Raw genomic sequence first — 19,287 nt, forward strand, 5'->3', positions numbered from 1 at the left:
CCGCCGGCGTCGCGCCTCCCGGGGGCCCCGTGCGCCCGGGCCGCCGTCCCCGTCCCCTCCGCGTCCCCGCCGGCGTCGCGCCTCCCGGGGTCCCCCGTGCGCCCAGGCCGCCGTCCCCGTGCCCTCCGCGTCCCCGCCGGCGTCGCGCCCGGGGTCCCGTGCGCCCGGGCCGCCGTCCCCGTGCCCTCCGCGTCCCCGCCGGCGTCGCGCCTCCCGGGGTCCCCCGTGCGCCCGGGCCGCCGTCCCCGTGCCCTCCGGACCCGCCGGCGTCGCGCCTCCCGGGGTCCCCCGTGCGCCCGGGCCGCCGTCCCCGTCCCCTCCGCGTCCCCGCCGGCGTCGCGCCTCCCGGAGACCCCCCGTGCGCCCGGGTCGCCGTCCCTGTGCCCGTCCCCGCCGGGCGAGCCACCGGCCGGGCGGGCGCGGGGCCGGACCGCCGGGCCGGACCGCCATGGACCACAAGCCCCTGCTGCAGGACCGGCCGCCGCCTTACAACCTGGAGAGCGGCCAGGGCGAATACGCGTGCGGCCCGCACGGCTACGGCGCCATCCCCACCGCGCCCCCGCCGCCGCCTTACCCCTACCTCGTCACAGGTGGGTCTGGCCGCGGGGCGCGGAGGGAGCGAGGAGTGGAGGGCCGGTGCCGTGGCCAGGGCCTTGTTCCGAGTGAACTTTGTATCCTCGAGACGCACTCAGGGTCGGGGGTCGCGGCCTCCAGCGGGCCTTCTGACGCGCTGTCCCCCTCCGTCCGCCTGCAGGGTTACCCACGCAGCACCCCAGGGTCTACAACATCCACAGCCGGGGCGTCACCCGCTACCCCGCCAATTCCATCGTGGTCGTCGGAGGCTGCCCGGTGTGCAGGTGAGTGCGCGCCGCCTTGGGACGCGCCGAGGCCACGGGGTCCCCTCGGGGCTGGGGCGTGGAGTGGGTTCCCCTCCCCGGGCGGGGGCCGAGGGGGCGCGTCCTGGGCAGCCCTCCCGGTGGAGGACCAGGTGTGTCTCGTTTGTGCAAGTTGGCTTTTGAGGCTGGTGTGAGGTTTGTGTCGGGCCGGGAGTCGGGGGAAAGAGGGACCAAGAGACCCCCCACACCCCTCTCCGACGCCCCACAACCCAGTGGCCAGTGTGTCTGCGGAGGCGGAGGTCAGCTGGTTCAGGCGTTCCTCTGTCCGGGGTCCTATTGGGGTGGTGTGTGGCAACTTGCAGAAACTTTGTGAGTGCTGGGTGCAGCTCCCCCGCAGGAGGAGTCAGGTTGCAGTGGGACTTGGCACCAGGAGGTGCTTCGCGTTTGAGATGGGCCTGTTGGAGTGAGGAGGGGAAGGAAGTGGAGACAAGTGGCGAAACCCTTGCTTGGCCCTCGTTACCTAAGTGTCCACTGTAAGGCCCCCGGATGGAGTGTGGGGGCAGCCAGATGGGAGGGGAGCACTGCCAGGGCAGGGGAGTGGAGTGTGTGGTGCTGGGATTGCAGAGTGCCCACGGGGTAGCAAACTTCACCTGTTCAGCAGCTGGCAGCCAGGGAGCACAGGCAGGATTGGAGGCTGGGGGTTCGAGGCCTGGTGAGGGTGTTTGGGGGAGGCTGCAGCCTGCCCTGCTGGGCAGAGGTCCGCCTGGGAACTTGGAGGAGCTAGTGGGAAATGGAGACTGTTAGCAGCTGTGACTGCTTTTGGCACCCACAGCTCTGTTCGCTCCAGCTAGAAGATTCCAGGGCCCATCCCTAGCAGGGGAGCCCCAGTGGTCTTTGGGGTCTAAACAGGGCTGTGGGGCAGGATCAGGCCTGGCTGGGAGTTCACTGCTGCCCCTTTCGCCTATGCCCCCCTGGGTCCCTGGCTACCAGATGAGCTGGTGCCAGGCATTCCCACACCTGGGCGGGCTGTGGTGGGTGTCTGATGAGGAGGCCTGTGGTGGGGGCTCTTGCCAGCTCAAGCACGTGAACTTGGAGGGTGGGAGCAGGTGGCTGCAGGAGGCCGGAAGTGGCCTGCTCTCCCAGGGCCCTGGAGCTCCAGGCGTCAGGGTCAGGGTCCAGGTCTGGAGCGGCTTCTCTGATCAGAGCTTTGTGTAAGGGTGTAGGTTGTGTCCTTTCAGAGACCAGGCAGGCTCCCTAAGGCTTTTGGCATAGGGACAGGGTTGGTGTTCCCTGCCCCGGGAGCAGGGTCCTCCGTCTCAGCCTGTTGCGGTGGCCTCCAGCCCTGCCCTCTGCACTCCCTTGGTGCCTCTCCAGCAGAGGGGTGGGTGCCGCCCTGGGCTGAGTTGCTGCAGCAGGCCGGGAGAGGCTGGGGGTGGGTGTGTGTGATCCAGAGCAGCAGGGCTCTGGCATGTTTGCCCTGGGGGAGACCAGTTGCTTGTCACGTGACCACACTTCCTCCCTCTCCATATCTAGCGCGCCTGGCTTTGTCTCTGCCCTCCCCAATGGCCTGGCAGGAATTTGCCCAAGTCACACGTCTGCAGTAACCTCTGAGTGAGGCCCATGCTGCCGCCTGTCCTTTTGCCATCCTGGCCGAGCCGCCTCCTGCTCCAGTGGCCCAGCTTGGCTGTCCCCTTTGAGCCCAGCAGGTGAGCTGGGTGCTCTGCTCCCTGCAGCACTGTCCTGTCCTGCCCAGGGCCTGCTGGGGCTCGGTTCAGTGGTCACCCCGTAGCCAGCCCTTGTCCCCCCTGGGTGCTGTGGGGAGGTAACCGTGATGCAGGAGGGGGCTGGGGAAGTGTAGGGCTTGGCACCCAGGAGGAAGATAAGGCCAAGGCCACCTGAGGCCCAGGGGCAGCACTGAGTGAGCGGTATGGACACTTGGAAGCCATTGTGGGGAGCAGCAGGGTGTCAGGGCTTGGTGTCTGCAGGGGGCCCCACAATGAGGGGCTGTGTCAGAGCCTTGGGGAGCTGAAGGATGGAGGAGGGATGTCTCCTTCCACCTGTGACTGGATGGGGCTGAATGGGCCTTGCCTGTCCCTCAGATAGTCTAGCCCGAGGCAGGGGCAGCAGGGACAAGTTGGGGGACAGATTAGCCACCAGGATTCTGCCCTGCGCTGTGGGGGGGCCAAGTCTGAACTCAGGCTTGACCCCTTCCATCCCAGTGGCAGAGTTGGCACCTCAGAGGCTTGGATGATGGGACAGGTAAGGTTTGGGGACGTAAGGGGTGGCCTGAGGCTCTGCCTGCCTGGCTCTCGGAGGCTGGCGGTGGTAACAGTGCCTAGTGGCCAGTCTGCTGCTAGAGATGGGTGTGGGGGCCGCCACACCTCCAAGTCCCGGCCCCTGCTCTGCAGCAGCTGCTGGTGACTGCACAGTGACAGGCGCTTTCAGAATTAGTTCCCTAATTTCCTCAGCTTCCATTGGCTTCCCTGACAATCCCCTGCCCCCAACCCCTGTGAACATTGCACAAGAGTGGGCACAGGGCATACTGGGCTGGCACTCTGAGCCAGCTGAGGCATGTGTGGGCTTTGTGGGGCTGGAGAGGAATTGAGGCTGCTTGCCAGCAGCAGGGATCCTTCCACCGGGGTCTGCTGGAGGGGAGGTTGTGCTGCTCATGTCAGAAGAGGGGGTCTTTCCTGCTGTAGCCCGCTCCTGCAGCTGGAGGGCCCGGCTTGGCCACGGAAGGTGTGTCTCCAGTGAGGCACGTCTGCTCTTGGCCCAGTAGATCCAGACCACGTGCAGGTCTGCTCTGCGCTGTCGCCTTCTCTGTTTGGGGCCCTCCGAGAGCCATGTGACAGGCAGAGGCTGCGGGGGGGGGGGCAGGGGAGAGGGAGGGCTTGGCCTCAGGAGGCCACCCTGGTCTGGGTGCCTCAGGTGACTGCCTGTCTTGAGCTTCCTCCAGGGTGGGTGCAACTCTGCAGTCTTCATGGAGGCTTGAGGGGAAGGGGCAGCTCTCGTGGGCACGTGTGCTGGGGTGCTCTGGGGAACCATGTGGGCAGGGCTCCTCCAGCCGGGGTGCTCGGTGCCAGAACAGCCTCCAGGCCACCTGACTTGCCCGCCTTCGCTGGCATACTGGGCCTCACTCCCAGCTCTGCCTCCTCACTGCCTTGAGCAGCCTGGAAGGTGGTCAGCCAGCCTGTGCCCTCCAGGTCCCTGGGAGCGCTCCACTTTCCCCTGGGATTTCATGGGTTGGCTTAGGGCCCTCAGGCTCGAGTCCTCAGCCCAGCACAGCCCGGTCCTCTGAGGGGGACAGTTGGTGGCGCAGGGCGGCCCAAGTCACTTCTTAAGATTCATTTGAGGAAGAGAGGCCTTCATTTGCTAGTTCAGTCTCCAGCCTCAAGAACCAGGGCTGGGCCAGGGTGAAAGTTCAAGACCCTGGATGGATCTCCAGCTCTTCCCGTGGGTGCAGGGCCCAAGGCCTGGGGTCATCCTCCGCGGCTTTCCCAGGCTGTAGCAGGGAGTGGAGCAGCCAGAATACAAGCCAGTGTCCATAGGGGATGCTGGCATCAAAGGTGGTAGTTAACGTGCTGTCTCCTGGCCTCCCTGACCCTGGTTGCTGTGCCAGCGGCCCAGCTCGGCCGAGTGGCGTCCTGAGCAGGATGGCTGTGGAGTCCTGCTCGTGTGGTGCTCTGCAGAAAGGCTGCCTAAGGCTCCATGCAGCCATGCAGCCCGGTGCTGGGAGCAGCAGGTGAAGCCAAGCTCGCCAGGGCTTCCAAGCAGGAGACAGACACCAGGCAGTGTTCTCTGTATCTGAAAGGTGAGAAAGGCTCCCGGATGCCTGCTTGCTCCCAGGTGCTGGCAGTAGTTGCAGCCAGACGAGGGTGAGGTCAGGTGCCTGTGACAAGCCCATCCCAGCAGCATGGTCACCGCGGCTCCACACACCCATGCCCCTACTCAGTTTGCTTCTCTGTGGCAAGCTCCCAGCTTAGTGCCCCCCTCAGGTGGGTGCAAGGCCAGGCTCTCATACACCTCGGTCCCCTGCCATGGAGGAAGAGGCCCGAGTCCCACTGCTCAGGTGGCTCTGGGGCTCCGATTCCCCGGTGTGCCCAGGTGCTGGCAGGAGCAGTCCTGCTGTGGCCTTGGCAGTTTGGGGGTGCTCTATTCTGGTTTTCCACAGCCATGCTGGGCTGTAACCTGCTGCCTCTCCATGTACCTGTGTGGGTGTTTCCAGACCACTTCACCTGGTGTGGCCTGCTAGCTATGCTGAGGACAGTGCCTGGAGACAGGAGGCTGGCTGAGCGGCATGGGATGCCTGTACAATGCATGTGGCGGGTCCTTCCCTGGGCAGGGACAAGCAGGAGCTGCCCGTCGGGCAGAGGCTCCTTGGATTCGTGTCTCCTGTCTCCCCTTCCCAGGTGTGTGTGCTGTGACATTTTGGGGGTGGAAGGGGAGATGCTGGGAGTCTGAGCAACAGCCTTGGGGCGGGGTAGGGGAAGAGGGGAGCTGTGCTGTTATGGCTCCAGTTTTAATTTCAGCTCTGGGTCCCAGGCCTTGGCAGATGGACTCTGAACTGGCCATGGGGTACCTGCTGTCCCACTCAGGGCCTCGGCCTGACCTGTGTGTACTGGCAGAGTGCAGTGGGGGTCCCCGACGTCTTACCAGGCTGCACACTTTGGGAGCAGGTGTGATTTTTGAGGTGGCAGATAGATGAGATCCCACCCCAAACTGTCACGTCTGGGGGTTTCCCCTAGTGGAAAAAGCCGTGACTCGGTTTTGGTCTTGTTTGCAGGGATGTCATGGAGGGACAGGGTCCAGGGGTGAAAGTGCAGCCCCATGGTTGGGAACCAGCATCTGTTTTGGGGGCTGACTTGGAGTGGTCGCCCCCGGTGCGTGCTGATGGGGTGCTCTCTCTCCGCAGGGTTGGGGTGCTGGAGGACTGCTTTACCTTCCTGGGCATCTTCTTGGCCATCATCCTGTTCCCCTTCGGGTTCATCTGCTGCTTTGCCTTGAAGAAGCGGAGATGCCCCAACTGTGGCGCCACCTTCGGCTAGAGGGCACGCCCCGGCTTCCCGGCCGGCTCTTTCGTCATGTAAATGTGTACAGTCGTTCATTGATGGATGAAGCTTCGGGACTGTTGGGTCGGGCGAGGTGGGCTAGAGGAGGCACATGTGAGCCCGGGGCCCTGCTCCCAAGGCCCCGACAGCCCAAGAAAGCACTGCTTCTATTTTTTGCAGTCTTCAGTTTGAGAGAGGTGAGAAATACCCTTTTAAATAAACAAGATTCGTACCATTACTTACCTGGTTCTGTGGTCTGGTTTGCACACTCCCTGTCTGCTGCTCATACAAAGCCTCCCTCCAACGCCCCGAGCAGAGACTGTGAGGCAGCCCACTCGGCGTGCTTCTTTCAAACTCCAGTTTATTGAAGTTTAGCGTCATATCGTGACATTCACAAAGGACCCACCCAAGTGTCATGGACGTGGGGCTGGCCCGGTGAGTGACCGCCATGGTTCCGGGCTGGGACTCGGTTAATCCCAGGGCCTGCACAAAGCCGAGACCCTGTTCTCCTGAACCTGCCTCCCAGACCGTGGGTTGGGGCATGAGCCTCAGTGTAGCTGGGTGGCCCTGGGAGTGCCAGTGCAGTCCCCCATGAGTGCCTCCTGGTCTGTTCTCCCAGGGACGAGTCGGGACCCCACTGGAGGAAGCCTCAACGTTCACACCCACCCCCTGCATGTCTGTTTAAGAGGGGCCCAGCCACTGGCTTGGGACGGCTGCCTCAGACTGGCCATAGCGTATAGGCAGAAACATGGCCCTCTAACTCCGAACCACCACCCAGGTCATGCTGGCTCTTTAAGCTCTGTTTGTGGGTCAGTGCCTGGGTCAGACTTAGAGGAACTTGTGCTCTCAGTTTGAATAAACTGGTCAGCACGCCATGGGCTGCTCGTGCCCCACGGGCTGGCCTAGCGTGGGTCCAGTCCTCCTCAGAACCGCCTCAGCAGGGCTCAGGCGAGCGGCTTGCTCACCACTGCCGGGAGAGCGCAGGGAATGTCCAGTCTTGGGTGGCCCTACATTTATTCAATCAACAGTTTAAATTTTAAGTTAAAAAATTATTACACTTTATATAATATTTTCATAATTTAAAATTTATGGTTTGCATGCAAAGATGCAAACTTAGAAAATATTTTCTTTAGCTAAACATAACACTACTTAGCAGCCTCATGCTGTAAAGATAGCCCTGTGGTCTTGGCCAGTCACCAAGCCCACACTACCCCTTCCTCCAGTTGCTAAAGAGATACAGTAAGTACTGGAGCCAAGTTTACTGTTTGCTTTTGAGACTAGGAAGAAAAATCAATGATTGAGCTGATCACTAATCTTATTTATATCTTAAGGACAGAAATGTGTGACCCCAGCTATGTCAGATTGACACGTTGATTTGCGAATCAGGCACCCTCTGGTGAAGCGGCCTGCAGCCGGCCCCTTCGCAGCACTCAGACATCAGGACTCGGCCCAGGAACCAGGAGAGCCCCTGCCGTCTTCTCACCGGATGATGGGGGCTGAGCGGTCGTTTGTCACTGTTGGTCGCAGCTTCACGGTGGCAAAGGGATTTTCTCCACTGTGGGGAGAGAAAACTGCACAGGGACTGGCCCAGGACGGGACTTCAGAGCCCAGGGCCCACACCGGGAGGGCGCTGCTCAGCCCCGGCTGTCCACACTGCAGCCCCCTCCCCCCGTCCCGTGGCCTGTTCCGGGCCAGAAGGAGCCCAGCTGACCCCATCTTCAGCTGACAGTGGTGACTCAAGTGGCCAGAGTCTCCTGAGGAGCTGGGGGTGCTACACGTACCTGAGGAAAGGCGGCTTTGTTGTCCCATTGGCAGCATTCTGTGGGAGAGAGGAAGTGGGTGAAGTCACAGAAGACCCACGGGGAAGAACATCTGCGGCCCAAGGACAGCTCAATAGGATGCCACCAAGCTCCCTGGGAGGTGTGGGTGGGCCCGGGGAACCTGGCTGTGGGTCGTGAGGGTGCTCATGGGGGTGTGGCAGCAGAATCTGCACATAGTCACTCTTAGCAGGTGCCTGGGAGTGGGGGACGGGGACCACTGCTTGGAGCTGAGCCTGCAGGGCTGCTGGGGATTTGCAGAATCCTGAATAGTGACCAAAACAGTGACTAACTTCCCATGCTGCCAACTGTCGGGCACGGAAGCTGGAGGAGACCTCACAAGTGCATGCAGGACCCAGGGTGGCCCAAGTCCCCAGCCAGGTGGGGGTCTTTCCTCTGGGATTCAGCACCCACTTTGTGCCATGCAAATGGCTGTCCAGCAGGGGGCAGCGTGACACCTGACTGCACACAGTGGCCCCGGTGGTCCTCTAGGACTCCAAAGGGATGGGTGGTGTGCCAGTTCACCCTCAGGAGCTGGTGCCAGTTCCGTGTCCACCACTGCAGAGGCCAGGGCCGCTGTGCTATTAGCGCACGTTAATGGGGTGCCGATTTCGTCCCACAGGGCATGCTGAGCTACCTCAGCAGGTTTGGGCTAAGCCATGTTTTTGACAGTATGGGGTGATGGAGGTTAGGTTGCAGCTTACGGAGAGTGCCCCAAGATGCTGACTGGTTGGAATGCAGACCCCCGGCATGGCCAGCCTGCTGCTGCCCTCACCGAATAGCACCTTGTTCCAGCAGCGCCAGCAGGACGAGGTTAGGATTTGGGACAGTACCCCCAGGCAGGACCGACTGGAGCCTGAGTCCAGCCCAGTGGCACTGGGTGAGCTGGTTCCTGCTGGGGGGAGGGCAACCACCACATGACCATCACAGTTCTGCAGTGTCGGGGCTGCCCGGGGCCCAGCAATGCTTCCCTGGCAAAACATGCAGGGAGAAACCAAGGCCCCTGGAACTAACAGCCCACACACCCACCAAGAGGAGAGCCAACTGGCCTCTGACCAAACGCCAGACAGCGCCCAGCAGGGCCGGCCTGGCCACGCAAGGCCACCGCAGAGTGGGCCTCAGGGAGGCGAGGGGCGCTGTTCCTGAGCCACTTCTGGGGCTGCTGTTGTGGCATAAGAGGTCAAGTTACCGCCTGCAACATCAGCATCCTGTATGGAAGCTGGTTTGAGTCCCAGCTGTTCCACTTCCTGTCCGGCTCCTTGCTGATGCCAGGGAAGGCAGCAGAGTGCGCCCCCAAGTCCTTGGGCCCATACACCTACACAGGACATTCAGAAAAAGCTCCTGGCTCCTGGCTGCTAATGACCACAATGGCCAGGGCTGAGTAAACCAGCACACAGAAATTTGTATTTCTCCTTCTCCATAATTCTGCCTTTCAGGTTAAAAAAAAAAAAATTTTTTTTTTTTTTTAAATAAAAAAACTTCCAGGCTTTCCCTAAAATTTGTTAAAACTCTTCTGTTGGGCCTGGCGCAGTGGCCTAGCGGCTAAAATCTTTGCCTTGAACGTGCCGGGATCCCATATGGGCACTGGTTCTAATCCCGGCAGCCCTACTTCCCATCCAGCTCCCTGCTTGTGGCCTGGGAAAGCAGTTTGGGACCCTGCACCCACATGGGAGACCCAGAGGAGCTCCTGGCTCCTGGCTTTGGATTGGTGCAACTCTGGCCGTTGCGACCACTTGGGGAGTGAATCATCGGATGGAAGATCTTCCTCTCTGTCTCTCCTCCTTTCTGTATATCTGACTTTGCAATAAAAATAAATAAATCTTAAAAAAAAAACAACAACAACCAAAAACACTTCTCTGTTCTTCCCACCTCTGTCCTCACAGAGGGGTACTGGGCCTGGCATGGTGGCCAGGGCAGCCATGACCCTGGCATGGAGGAGCAGAGCATAAGGAGGTACATCTATAGTTATGTCTTTCCCAGAGAACCCCAAAACCCAAGGTGCCTTCATGGACACCTGCTGAGCACTGCTCCCAGCTGGTGGGGGTCAGCTCAGACCACCTAGCACACCATGGCTGACGGGTCTCTCAGCTCCCTGCCTTTATTCTCAGTCTGGGAACCTGAAGCCCACACAGCGAAGAGCTTTGAAAGCCAAGGTGGCCCTGTGATGCCAGGCAGGTGCTGCTGGGCCTGCCCCAGGAACTCACAGCCACAGCACACCTGTGCTCTGTCCCAGTGGCCACACTCCGAGGTGTGGGAGGGTCTTCCCCTTGACCTGCTGTTCCCCCAAACGGAGGCTTAGTGTGCTCCTGTTAGATGCAGGAGGTGACGTGGAACTGACAGCAGCTACACCAGTACTATACGAGGCATGCAGCACTGTGGAGCGCCTGGCTGGCCCTCACAACGCTCTGTCATGCCCGAGCTGTCACCCCACTCCCCCAGCGGCGGTCAGAACATCGGCGCTGATGACAAAGTCATCGGCTGGGTGCACAATAGCATCCCCGGGTGACAGGGCTTCCGGGATGGCACTGGTCCAGTTCCTAGGCGGAATGTTGTGCTACCCCATAAGATGACAACCAGGCCGCTGTGTGCAGCCACTGGGCAGAAGATGAGCGGACACAGTGACTCCTAAGTCGCACTGTCTTCTTCCTTGGCTGCCCGTGTGCTGGCAGCCGTGCCGCACAGGTGGATCTGGTACGCTTCTGCCTGTCCTCTGATTTCCTGCTCCGACACGAAGTGTTTCCTGCTGCAGGCTGCCAAGGCCAGGAGGCCTGTTCCTACAGCTCCCGGTTGGCACTGGCCATGAAGGCAGCTGGGCAGACACGGGGAACACCTGTAGGCCCCCAGCATACCTTTGCACAGAATCATCCAGAAAGATCACTTCAGAAAACATAAATTCGGTTGGGGAGTGACACAAATGGGACGCCAGTCAGCTGCCAGCTGTGCGGCCATGATGCCTTCACTGGCCTCCTTGCAATGATGGCCAAAAGCTGGGGTGCCCTGTGACACAGCTCTCAGGTGGGGAGGCCAGGCCTGCAGGCGCCGCTGGCTCTCAGAAGGGCTTGGAGGCCGACAGGCAGGAGGTGAAAACGTGGACCTGTGGACCCATGACTGTCTCACAGGAAGTAAGCGCCACGTTAACAGGAGTTATCCTGGGGGTGAAGTTGGGATTTGTCTTTCTAAAATGTTTTAGTCTTGTCCAACTCCTCCAACACTGTCTGGGCTGTTTGTACAGCAGGAAGTCCCTTTCAGTGGGGTGTCACGGGGACTCAAGTTGCCACACGTTCTCACATGAAATCGGTAGCTAAGGCTGCTGGCTTGTGACAGACCCAGGGGCAGTCAGGGACATCAGCCTGTGGGCAGGCAGGCACAAGGGGGCGCCAGTGTGCTGCTCTGCCAGGAGGCAGCCAGGGGACGGAGCCAGCGCTCCTCCCAGAGGGGGCCGGCCACGGGGGAAGGCAACAAAGGCAACAGTCATTACCTCCTCCCGTCTTGGGTCAGGCCCAGGAGGAAGCTGCTGGAAGCAGGTGGGGCTTGTATGCAACCTGCAGGGCGGCTGCGGTGTTGGCTGTGCGTCATGATTGAGCCGAGAGGTCTGCCAGTAAGGCCAGGCCACGTCTAAACTAGCACATGCGTTGTGAGGGATCGAACTGGCCTCTCCAAAAAGGGAGTTCCCTGCAGGAGGCCTGGCCCTCACGGCAGAAACTTCTCAAGTTAGCGTTTTCACTTGTAATTTCCATACTCATGATGACTTCTAGCAAGATTCCCTTTTGGAGCTGATGCTGGGGCTAAACAGCTAATCCTCTATCTGTAATGGCAGCATCTCACATGGGTGCAGGTTCATGTCTCAGCTGCTCTACTTCCAATCCAGTTCTCTGCTTACGACTTGGGAAAATTGCAGAGGCTAGCCCAAGTCTTTGGGCCCCGCACCCGCGTGGGAGACATGGAAAAAGCTCCTTGCTCCTGGCTGCAGATCAGCTCATCTCCAGCCATTACAGTCATTTGGGGAGTGAACCAGTGGATGGAAGTCTATTTTGCAGAGAAAAATAAATAATAAACAAACAAACAAAAAAAAGGATTCCATTTTGAGGCCACTTAACACCCTGAATTAGGCAGTCGCGTTCAGCTGTCAGCAAAGCCGCCATCATCAAACACCTCAGACACCCACTAAGCACCCCCCAACACAACAGGCAGGCGAACCACAGAGCACCCTCTGGTCAGGGCTGCACTGTCAGTTACAGGGAACACAGCAGAAGGGGTAGGCACAGACCCCCACTCGGCTCCTTATGGGTCAGCGGTCAGCTCAGGAGAACTGGAAGGCCTGGCCCCAGGAGAACCCACGACACCATACAGGGTGGGGTTAGGTCCAGAGCCATACCCCTCATGGCAGAGCTTCGGTTGGGACCATGACAAGTGACTCCTTGTCACTTGTATGACTCCTGCTGTGAGGCAGTCATGGCAGTACCCCGGTCTATGAGACACACCTTCTCTAGGGCTCCCCTCAGACGGGAGGACGTGGGGCCCAGTGTAAGGCACAGGAGATATCCAACAATACAGAAACCACCTTGGGCTTGTGTCACCTCTGAACATACCCAGTGCACGCACATGCCAAGTCCAGGATATGCCAGCCTTAAGAGGCACCTGAATGCCCTCAAACTGCCTGAAGGTCACTTCCAAGTCCGACGTGATAGCCAGTTTGGGAGTTCCTGGCCCTGAGGCCACCAGCACTCGCTGGCTTGGTCCTTCCCAGCTGCTCTGACCCTGGAGTTACTGCCATGCCCAGAGTGGAAAGCTTTACAGTCTGGTTATTGGAGTAATCCAGGGCGATACAAGTGGGATACAACGTGTCACTCAGTGTCCTGTGAGAGGACTTGCCCGCCAGCATGTCCTGTTTTCAGCATGCACCATGGGCATGGGGGCTGGGACCCATTTCTACAAGCCCCAGGGGTTCTGCTGCACCAGACAGGGAGCGCACGAGGCGGCCCCAGGTCCACCATCCTCCCCTCTCTTGCCAGGAGGATTGGGACTAAAGGTCACACACAGCTGGTTTACACCACATCCCGGCACAAAGTAAACAACGAGGACAAGCCAGGTTATCACTTTTAACCCAAATTTCTCATCAGAAAACATGAAAATGGGATAAAGAAGCAGGGGAAGGTGGTGAGGTGACAGCACAGCTGTAGCCGGGGCCCAAGGCTGAGAGACTAACAACCTTATAAAATCCAGCAACCCACAGACTTGCCGGGTGCACAGGGCTCCTGACAGAGCAGGACGGGAGGAGCACTGGAGGGGAGGCTAAAGGTCATGGGAGAGCCACCTCAGGAGCAAATGGCACATGGTCACCCTGCCCACACCCACGCTGCCGAGCAGGGTGGGACACGGTGGCCATACTTACGGGAGATGTGGTTTCCGGTCTGGCCCCGGGAGCTTTGAAGGTGGAGATGCCCTTGGCTGTGTCCCCTGTTCGGGCAGCAGAGGCCCCCGTGGACAGGCACTCAAGGTAATCGGGCGGGGGGATGGTGACGTCGTTCTTCTCACAGAGGTTCACGGTGCTGACGCTTCTCACTGGCGCCAAGCTCCAACCCAAAATGACACAACCCAGGTTAGGTGAGGGCTGAGGAGGAGGGGTCGGCACCCTCCCCCCAGGTCACTGTGTGACGGCGATGCCTCTGCTGGCTCATCGTTGTGGACTCAGAAGATGAAAGAAAAGCAGAGAAAACCTAGTTTAATCAAGAGCTGACTTTTGATTAATTTACTTAAGTTACCAGCAAGAAAATGAAGACTAGAACAAAGCCTTGGCAAGTCCCACACACTTGAGATTAAAAAATGAACAACAAAAAACCTGACAAACCTGAAGAAACCTTGATTTCAACATCCTAAGAGATGACACTTTTGATGTCTTGTACATCTGCTACAAATGAGGTGTACAGGTGACACAGGGGCATGGAGGGATAAGGGGGCGCACGGGAGGCGCTGTGTGTGGAGCTGAGCGGTCCAGGGAACACACAGGTTCCACATGAACGAGGTGGGCTCAGCTCAGTTCCTGCACTGTGCTCTCCTCACTTTTAAAGTTGGGGACCTCCTCCCAGAGTGGCTGTGGAAGTCACATGAGCTCATCAACACGAAGTACCCTGGAGCCAGTGGTTCTGTAATCTGAGATTAGATACCAACAGGTGCTGGCTGAAGGCCACTGGTGTGGGTGTGGCTGATGCTGTGGGGCAGGCACTGGCCAGGCCCTGGGGGGGAGTGCCACGGTGTAGGAAGTAGGCAGAGAATAGGTCTGCAGAGTGCCTAACAAAGAGGTAGCTTGGTAAGGCCCGACGGAGGAACACAGTATAGGTCAAGTGAGAGAACCCTCCAGAATGTTCAACAGAATCAGGCCTGTCAAGGTGAGAAGATGGCAAACATGCGTGCTTGACTTCGTGCCAGCAGGTGATGAGGGTGAGGGAGGGCGGACAACAGAGGGCAGCAGCGAGCACACTGAAATCGTGGCGGAAACCGTCCCTGAGGTCCTGCAAGCTTGAGCCTTCTCTATGGGTTTGCTGTGGATCCACATTACAGTTCTGATGGGCCCAAAGCCCCGAAACACATTCACTACCTTGGTGCGGGCGGAGTCACGGTTTCCTGTGCTTTGTCCTCCAGCAACCTGGTGTAGGACGATGGGAACCAACCCCTCCTGCAGGTGCAGAACAAGCAAACGGGCTTCTTAGCAGGACGCACAGGAAGCGGGCAAGCAGTGAAGCAGGCCGGGGAGGATGGCCCACGTGTGGGCGGGATGGAACCAAGGCCTTCACTCCATGTAACACACGCACTGTGTACTCCACGCATGTGTAGATCATAGTAATTATATGTGGGTTTTCTCCATTTTTTAAAATTTGCCTGAATAACCCACGATGAGAACTAACAAAACGTAGTTACAGGAAGGTGTGTGCACTTGCTCAGGGTTGAGACAAGGATGGCACTTAAACAATTTATGTGTTAAATTCTAACAAAAGCATATCCAATATGTAGATTATCATGAGAAAACAAAAGCCACACTTAAAATAAAAATTAAATTTTCCGAGGTGATTTTGTGTGAGTAAATAATAAATCTACTCATGCATCAAATTTATCTACGTGCAAACTGCCAGGAACAACCTGAGATTACATTAACTGCAGCTGACAAGGGCAGAGCTGTGCTCGACGACGACCCTGGCTGACAGGCCTGGGACCTGCCGAGGTGCCTCACTTACACTCGGGTGGCGTCGTGCTCGCCGTACAGCCAGCCGTCCTTCTCTTCCGTGATGAGCAGCGTGATGATGTCTCCCTGGGCGAAGCTCAGTAAGGTCTTGTTGGCGCCCGCGGTGTGTGGGAAAATGGTCTTCACCTTCTGCTTCTGCATCAGGTTCAACCCGGTTGCCATGGACACCGACCGTTGCAAACTGTTGTCTTCTGAGGCATCTAAGGGAGTGAGCCAGGGCGAGCCAGAGCTAGGGGAGGGAGGGCTCTGGCCGGTTCCTCACAGCCTCAGGTCCCCTCAAACCCTGGCTCCCAGTTACCATCCCAGGAACAAGGGTTGGAAGGGAGAGCTTGCCCCCATATTTATACACATAACTTTTTGTGCCTTCAATTTTTGCCAAGCCAGTATATTTAAACAATGTGAGATCTTTTACCCTGCAAATTTTGAACAACTATGGCACAAACTTGCCGTCCCTTTAGTAGCATGCTCCCTGGTGGTGCTGAATCACCAGCAAGTTTCAGCAGCTACTACCAGGCAACAGAATCGCTGGAATAAATGGCTGCAGTTACTGCTTAGTTTCATATATTTAAATTTTTAAAATTTTCACAACTTATTTGAAAGGCAAAGAGACAGAGTGAAAGGACAGAGAGAAATTTGCCATCCTCTTAGTCAGTCGCCACATATCCACAACAGTTAGGGCTGGGCTAGCTGAAGCCAGGAGTTAGAAGCCCAACACAGGTCTCCCATGTGGACGGCAGCCTCCTGATGACCTGGGTTACACCTGCTGCTTCCTGGCTGCATTAGTGGGAAGCTGGAATGCACAGCTGGGACTGGAATCCCGCCCCTCCCATGTGGGCTCCAACGTTGGAAATGGCAGCTGGATGGCTGCCCCAGCCGGGCCCGGACTGTCCCCCTTCCTACTCCACAGCCCCATGGGCACTCTCCACCTGACCGCTGCTGCATATGGACAGGGGGCCCAGGACACGCAGCAAGGCCCTGGGTGCCAGGCTCTGTGGGAGGGACGAGTCCCGAGTGGTTGAGAAGCAGCAGCAGAGTTGAGCTGAGTTATGAGAAACCAGAAACCGCGGCGCTGAAAGCACAGAGCCTCCTGACAAGACCGTAACGCAGTGTGACCCTTTCTGGTTTACTATACTGATAAAGAAACGTCATGATGGCTGCTACGGAACAGGGAACACAGTGTGTCTTCTAGTAGGCCTCCTCCCACTGGCCTTCATGCCACGCCACCTCCAGTGTGTCTGGTCAGATGTTGAGCCCGTGGGGGTCTGGAGGCGCCAGGGCTGACCTTACCTACCAGACCTGCTCCTCTCCAAAGCAGGAGACACTTCCCCAAACACTAATCACTTCTCTTCTGTGGGAGACTCAAGCTGAGACCTTACCTGTGGAGTTACTGGTCCTCTGGGAGCTCGGTGCAACTGTGGCTGGGTTATTGAACATGTCGATCAAAGGACTGGTGTATGCCCTGGCTGATGGGGCCGGCGGCATCTTCGCTGACTGTTTAGAAAGCGTGTCGTAGTCTTTCCCACCCTGTGAACGGTTCAGTGTTGGGGTTAGTGGAAAGCACCAGGGCACGGTTGTCCATAGGTCCCCAGGGTTGTTTTCACCACAAACTTTAAACTTCACCTTCTTCTCCAGTTCTTTTGGTTGCATGACATTGCATTCTTTCTTTTGAAGTCTTACTTAAAAGGTATATACAGAGAGAGAGAGAGAATGAGTGCGAGAGAGAACCCACTATCCGCTGGTTCACTCCCCAACTGCCTACCGAGTACAACAGCCAGGTGTGCCAGCTGAAGCCGAGCCCAGAACTCTGTCCAGGCTCTCACGATGGCGGCAGGGCCCGAGCACTGGGGTCACCACCTGCTGCCTCCCAGGGCCCACACTGGCAGAAAGCTGAATCAGGAATGAAGGGTGACCTCAAACCCAAGCACACCTAAATGGGGTATGGGCATCCCAAGCAGAGTACTGACCAGTCACTGGGCCAAATGCCCACCTTCTTCTTCCTTTTCTCTTTCTTTTTTTTTTTTTTAACTTGGGTACAGGGGTTTAAGCACTTGGGCCATCGGCAGAGAGCTGGATCAGAAGTAGAGTAGCACCACAGGCAGAGGATTAACAGGCTATGGGGTGTGGGCCGCAAACGTCCACCCTTAGATTGTGAACAGGAAGGAGATTAATGTGCCCAAATGTCCACAGGTGTTTCAGAAGAGCAGCAAAGTTCTGATTTGAGAGAGGCAGATGATAACGGCTGAACCCATCACCTGGCACCCCTTGGAGACCTGTTTTTCTCTGGAATGCCTTACAGTGTGACAAATGGTGGCCAACTTAGAGCAGTTCTCACTCTATCCACAAAGGCCATACAATTTTGAAAGAGACAAATACATAGACAGAGACACGCATATATAGAACAAGCCAGCAATCAAGCTTCCGTGCGCTGGGTCTCCTACCAAACGCTTGCAACAGCAGGACTGGGCTGGGCCTGAAGCAGGGAGCCAGGCCTCCACACCCTAGTGGTAGAACCTGAGCCAACACTGCAGCCTCCCAGGGCCCACGTGAGCAGGAAGCTGGAGTCAGGAGCCAGTGATGGGAATCAAACCCAGGTACCATGACGTGGGACACAGGTGACTGAATAGCACATTAACCCCCCTGAACCAGACGTCTGCCCTGTCTCAAACTCTTCCCTATTTCTTGTGCTTACAGAGCTTATAAAACTAGAATCAACAAAATTTCCAAAACAAAGACAGTAACACTAAACACCCAGTACTGCACAGCAAATCCCCGGTCTGCAGGAAAGGGGCTGAAGGTAGGCCGGGAGGGAGGACTCAGGGTTTCCGGCAGGGTGGCCCGGTCACGTTAGCAAGCACACAGGTGAAGCAGGACAGAGGAAGCTTCTTACCATGTTGCTTCTCTCGATCATGGGTGAAGGCTGAGGGGTCCCGGACACGGGGGTAGAGATGGGGGTCTTTATTTCTTCTATCATGTTCATGATTTTCTCTGGCACTTTGGTGGCATCCCCACAGGTTTCCTGCCACCGGGGCAGTTTGGAATTAAGTAACTCAGCAGACTGTAAATCCAAAAGAAACCAGCATAAAGACAAAAGGACACTGTTGGAAAACCCGACACACACAGCCTCTGGTATCATCACTAACAACACTCCTGGGCCAGCACCGGGGACGGGGAGCAACACGTGCATCGGAGAGCAGATGCAACGCCGAGGGCAACAGGGACGCCCAGCTGTCCTCAGTGTACATGCAGAGCTTCCGCCCCAACGGGGAACTGGAAATGATAACAAGTCCACATACTAAAGGGAGGGGCTGACTCATCTGCCATCAATCCCTACTATTTTCTCGTTGGCCCCAGAAACACCAATCATTGCATTCTTCCTCCTACTATTTTTTTCTCCTGTAAGATTTATTTATTTTCATCGGAAAGGCAGATTTCCAAAGAGGAGAGAAAAATCCTCAAATGGCCACAATGGCCAGAGTTTAGCTGATCTGAAACCAGGAGCCTCGCCTGGGTCTCTCAAGTGAGTGCAGAATCCCAAGGCCTTGGACCACCCTCCGCTTTCCTAGGACACAAGCAGGGAGCTGGAAGGGAAGTGGAACCACTGGGACATGAACTGGCACCCAAATGGGATCCTGGCTGCATACAAGGTGAGGATTTCAGACTTCAGCCAACTATTCTGCTGTGCCCATTCTGCCTATTTCTAAAAGCAGCACCTCGGGCCCGGCGGCGTGGCCTAGCAGCTAAAGTCCTCGCCTTGAATGTGCCGGGATCCCATATGGGCGCCAGTTCTATTCCTGGCAGCTCCACTTCCCATCCAGCTCCCTATTTGTGGCCTGGGAAAGCAGCCGAGGACAGCCCAAAGCCTTGGGACTCTGCACCCGTGTGGGAGGAAGAAGTTCCTGGATGCTGGCTTCGGATTGGCATAGCACTGGCCTTTGCGGTCACTTGGGGAGTGAATCATGGGACGGAAGATCTTCCTCTCTGTATATCTGACTTTCAAGTAAATAAATAAACCTTTAAAAGAAAAATAAAATAAAAGCAGCACCTCCAAGGCAGGTGACATGCCCAGGGGCCTGAATTAGGCAAGTGGACCAGATTCTGCATAGGACAAAGGAATGATAGGCAGGTATGGTGGGGGCTGCGAGGATGCCTCTGCCACATACTGACTGTAGAGGCTTCAGAGCAGCGCAGTAGGGAGGCAGGCGGGCACAGATGAGGCCCTGGAGGCCAAGGCTGCTCTCCCACCAAACTCCTGGATGCCCTGCTAAAACCCAGAACCCCTTTCCTTGTGCAATCGGGTTAGAAAATGGAAGTTGGGTGTCGGAAGCCTGGCCTGAAATGCCTGGGTGGCA

General features: G+C 57.6%; 2 protein-coding genes across 2 annotated transcripts in view; one reads left to right on the plus strand and one right to left on the minus strand.

The window, feature by feature from the left end:
• Positions 1 to 410: 410 nt before the first annotated feature.
• Positions 411 to 6,122, plus strand: BRI3 (brain protein I3). The gene is made up of 3 exons (XM_040990018.1): positions 411 to 590; positions 755 to 857; positions 5,749 to 6,122. The coding sequence occupies exons 1-3, from the start codon at positions 449 to 451 to the stop codon at positions 5,879 to 5,881; spliced, it is 378 nt and encodes a 125-aa protein (XP_040845952.1). The 5' UTR covers positions 411 to 448; the 3' UTR covers positions 5,882 to 6,122.
• Positions 6,123 to 6,235: 113 nt separating this feature from the next.
• Positions 6,236 to 19,287, minus strand: part of BAIAP2L1 (BAR/IMD domain containing adaptor protein 2 like 1) — a 65,269-nt gene continuing 52,217 nt past the window's right edge. The window contains exons 8-14 of the mRNA XM_040989959.1: positions 17,826 to 17,993; positions 16,315 to 16,462; positions 14,931 to 15,138; positions 14,297 to 14,374; positions 13,094 to 13,274; positions 7,666 to 7,703; positions 6,236 to 7,439 (exon numbers count right to left, since the gene is read on the minus strand). Of these exons, the coding sequence (XP_040845893.1) occupies positions 7,364 to 7,439; positions 7,666 to 7,703; positions 13,094 to 13,274; positions 14,297 to 14,374; positions 14,931 to 15,138; positions 16,315 to 16,462; positions 17,826 to 17,993 (897 nt within the window). The 3' untranslated portion in view covers positions 6,236 to 7,363. The remainder of the gene's footprint in view (positions 7,440 to 7,665; positions 7,704 to 13,093; positions 13,275 to 14,296; positions 14,375 to 14,930; positions 15,139 to 16,314; positions 16,463 to 17,825; positions 17,994 to 19,287) is intronic.

This window comes from Ochotona curzoniae, unplaced genomic scaffold (assembly GCF_017591425.1).
Source record: "Ochotona curzoniae isolate NIBS_2020 unplaced genomic scaffold, NIBS_Ocur_1.0 contig_54, whole genome shotgun sequence".
In the NCBI taxonomy this organism is placed as follows: domain Eukaryota; kingdom Metazoa; phylum Chordata; class Mammalia; order Lagomorpha; family Ochotonidae; genus Ochotona; species Ochotona curzoniae.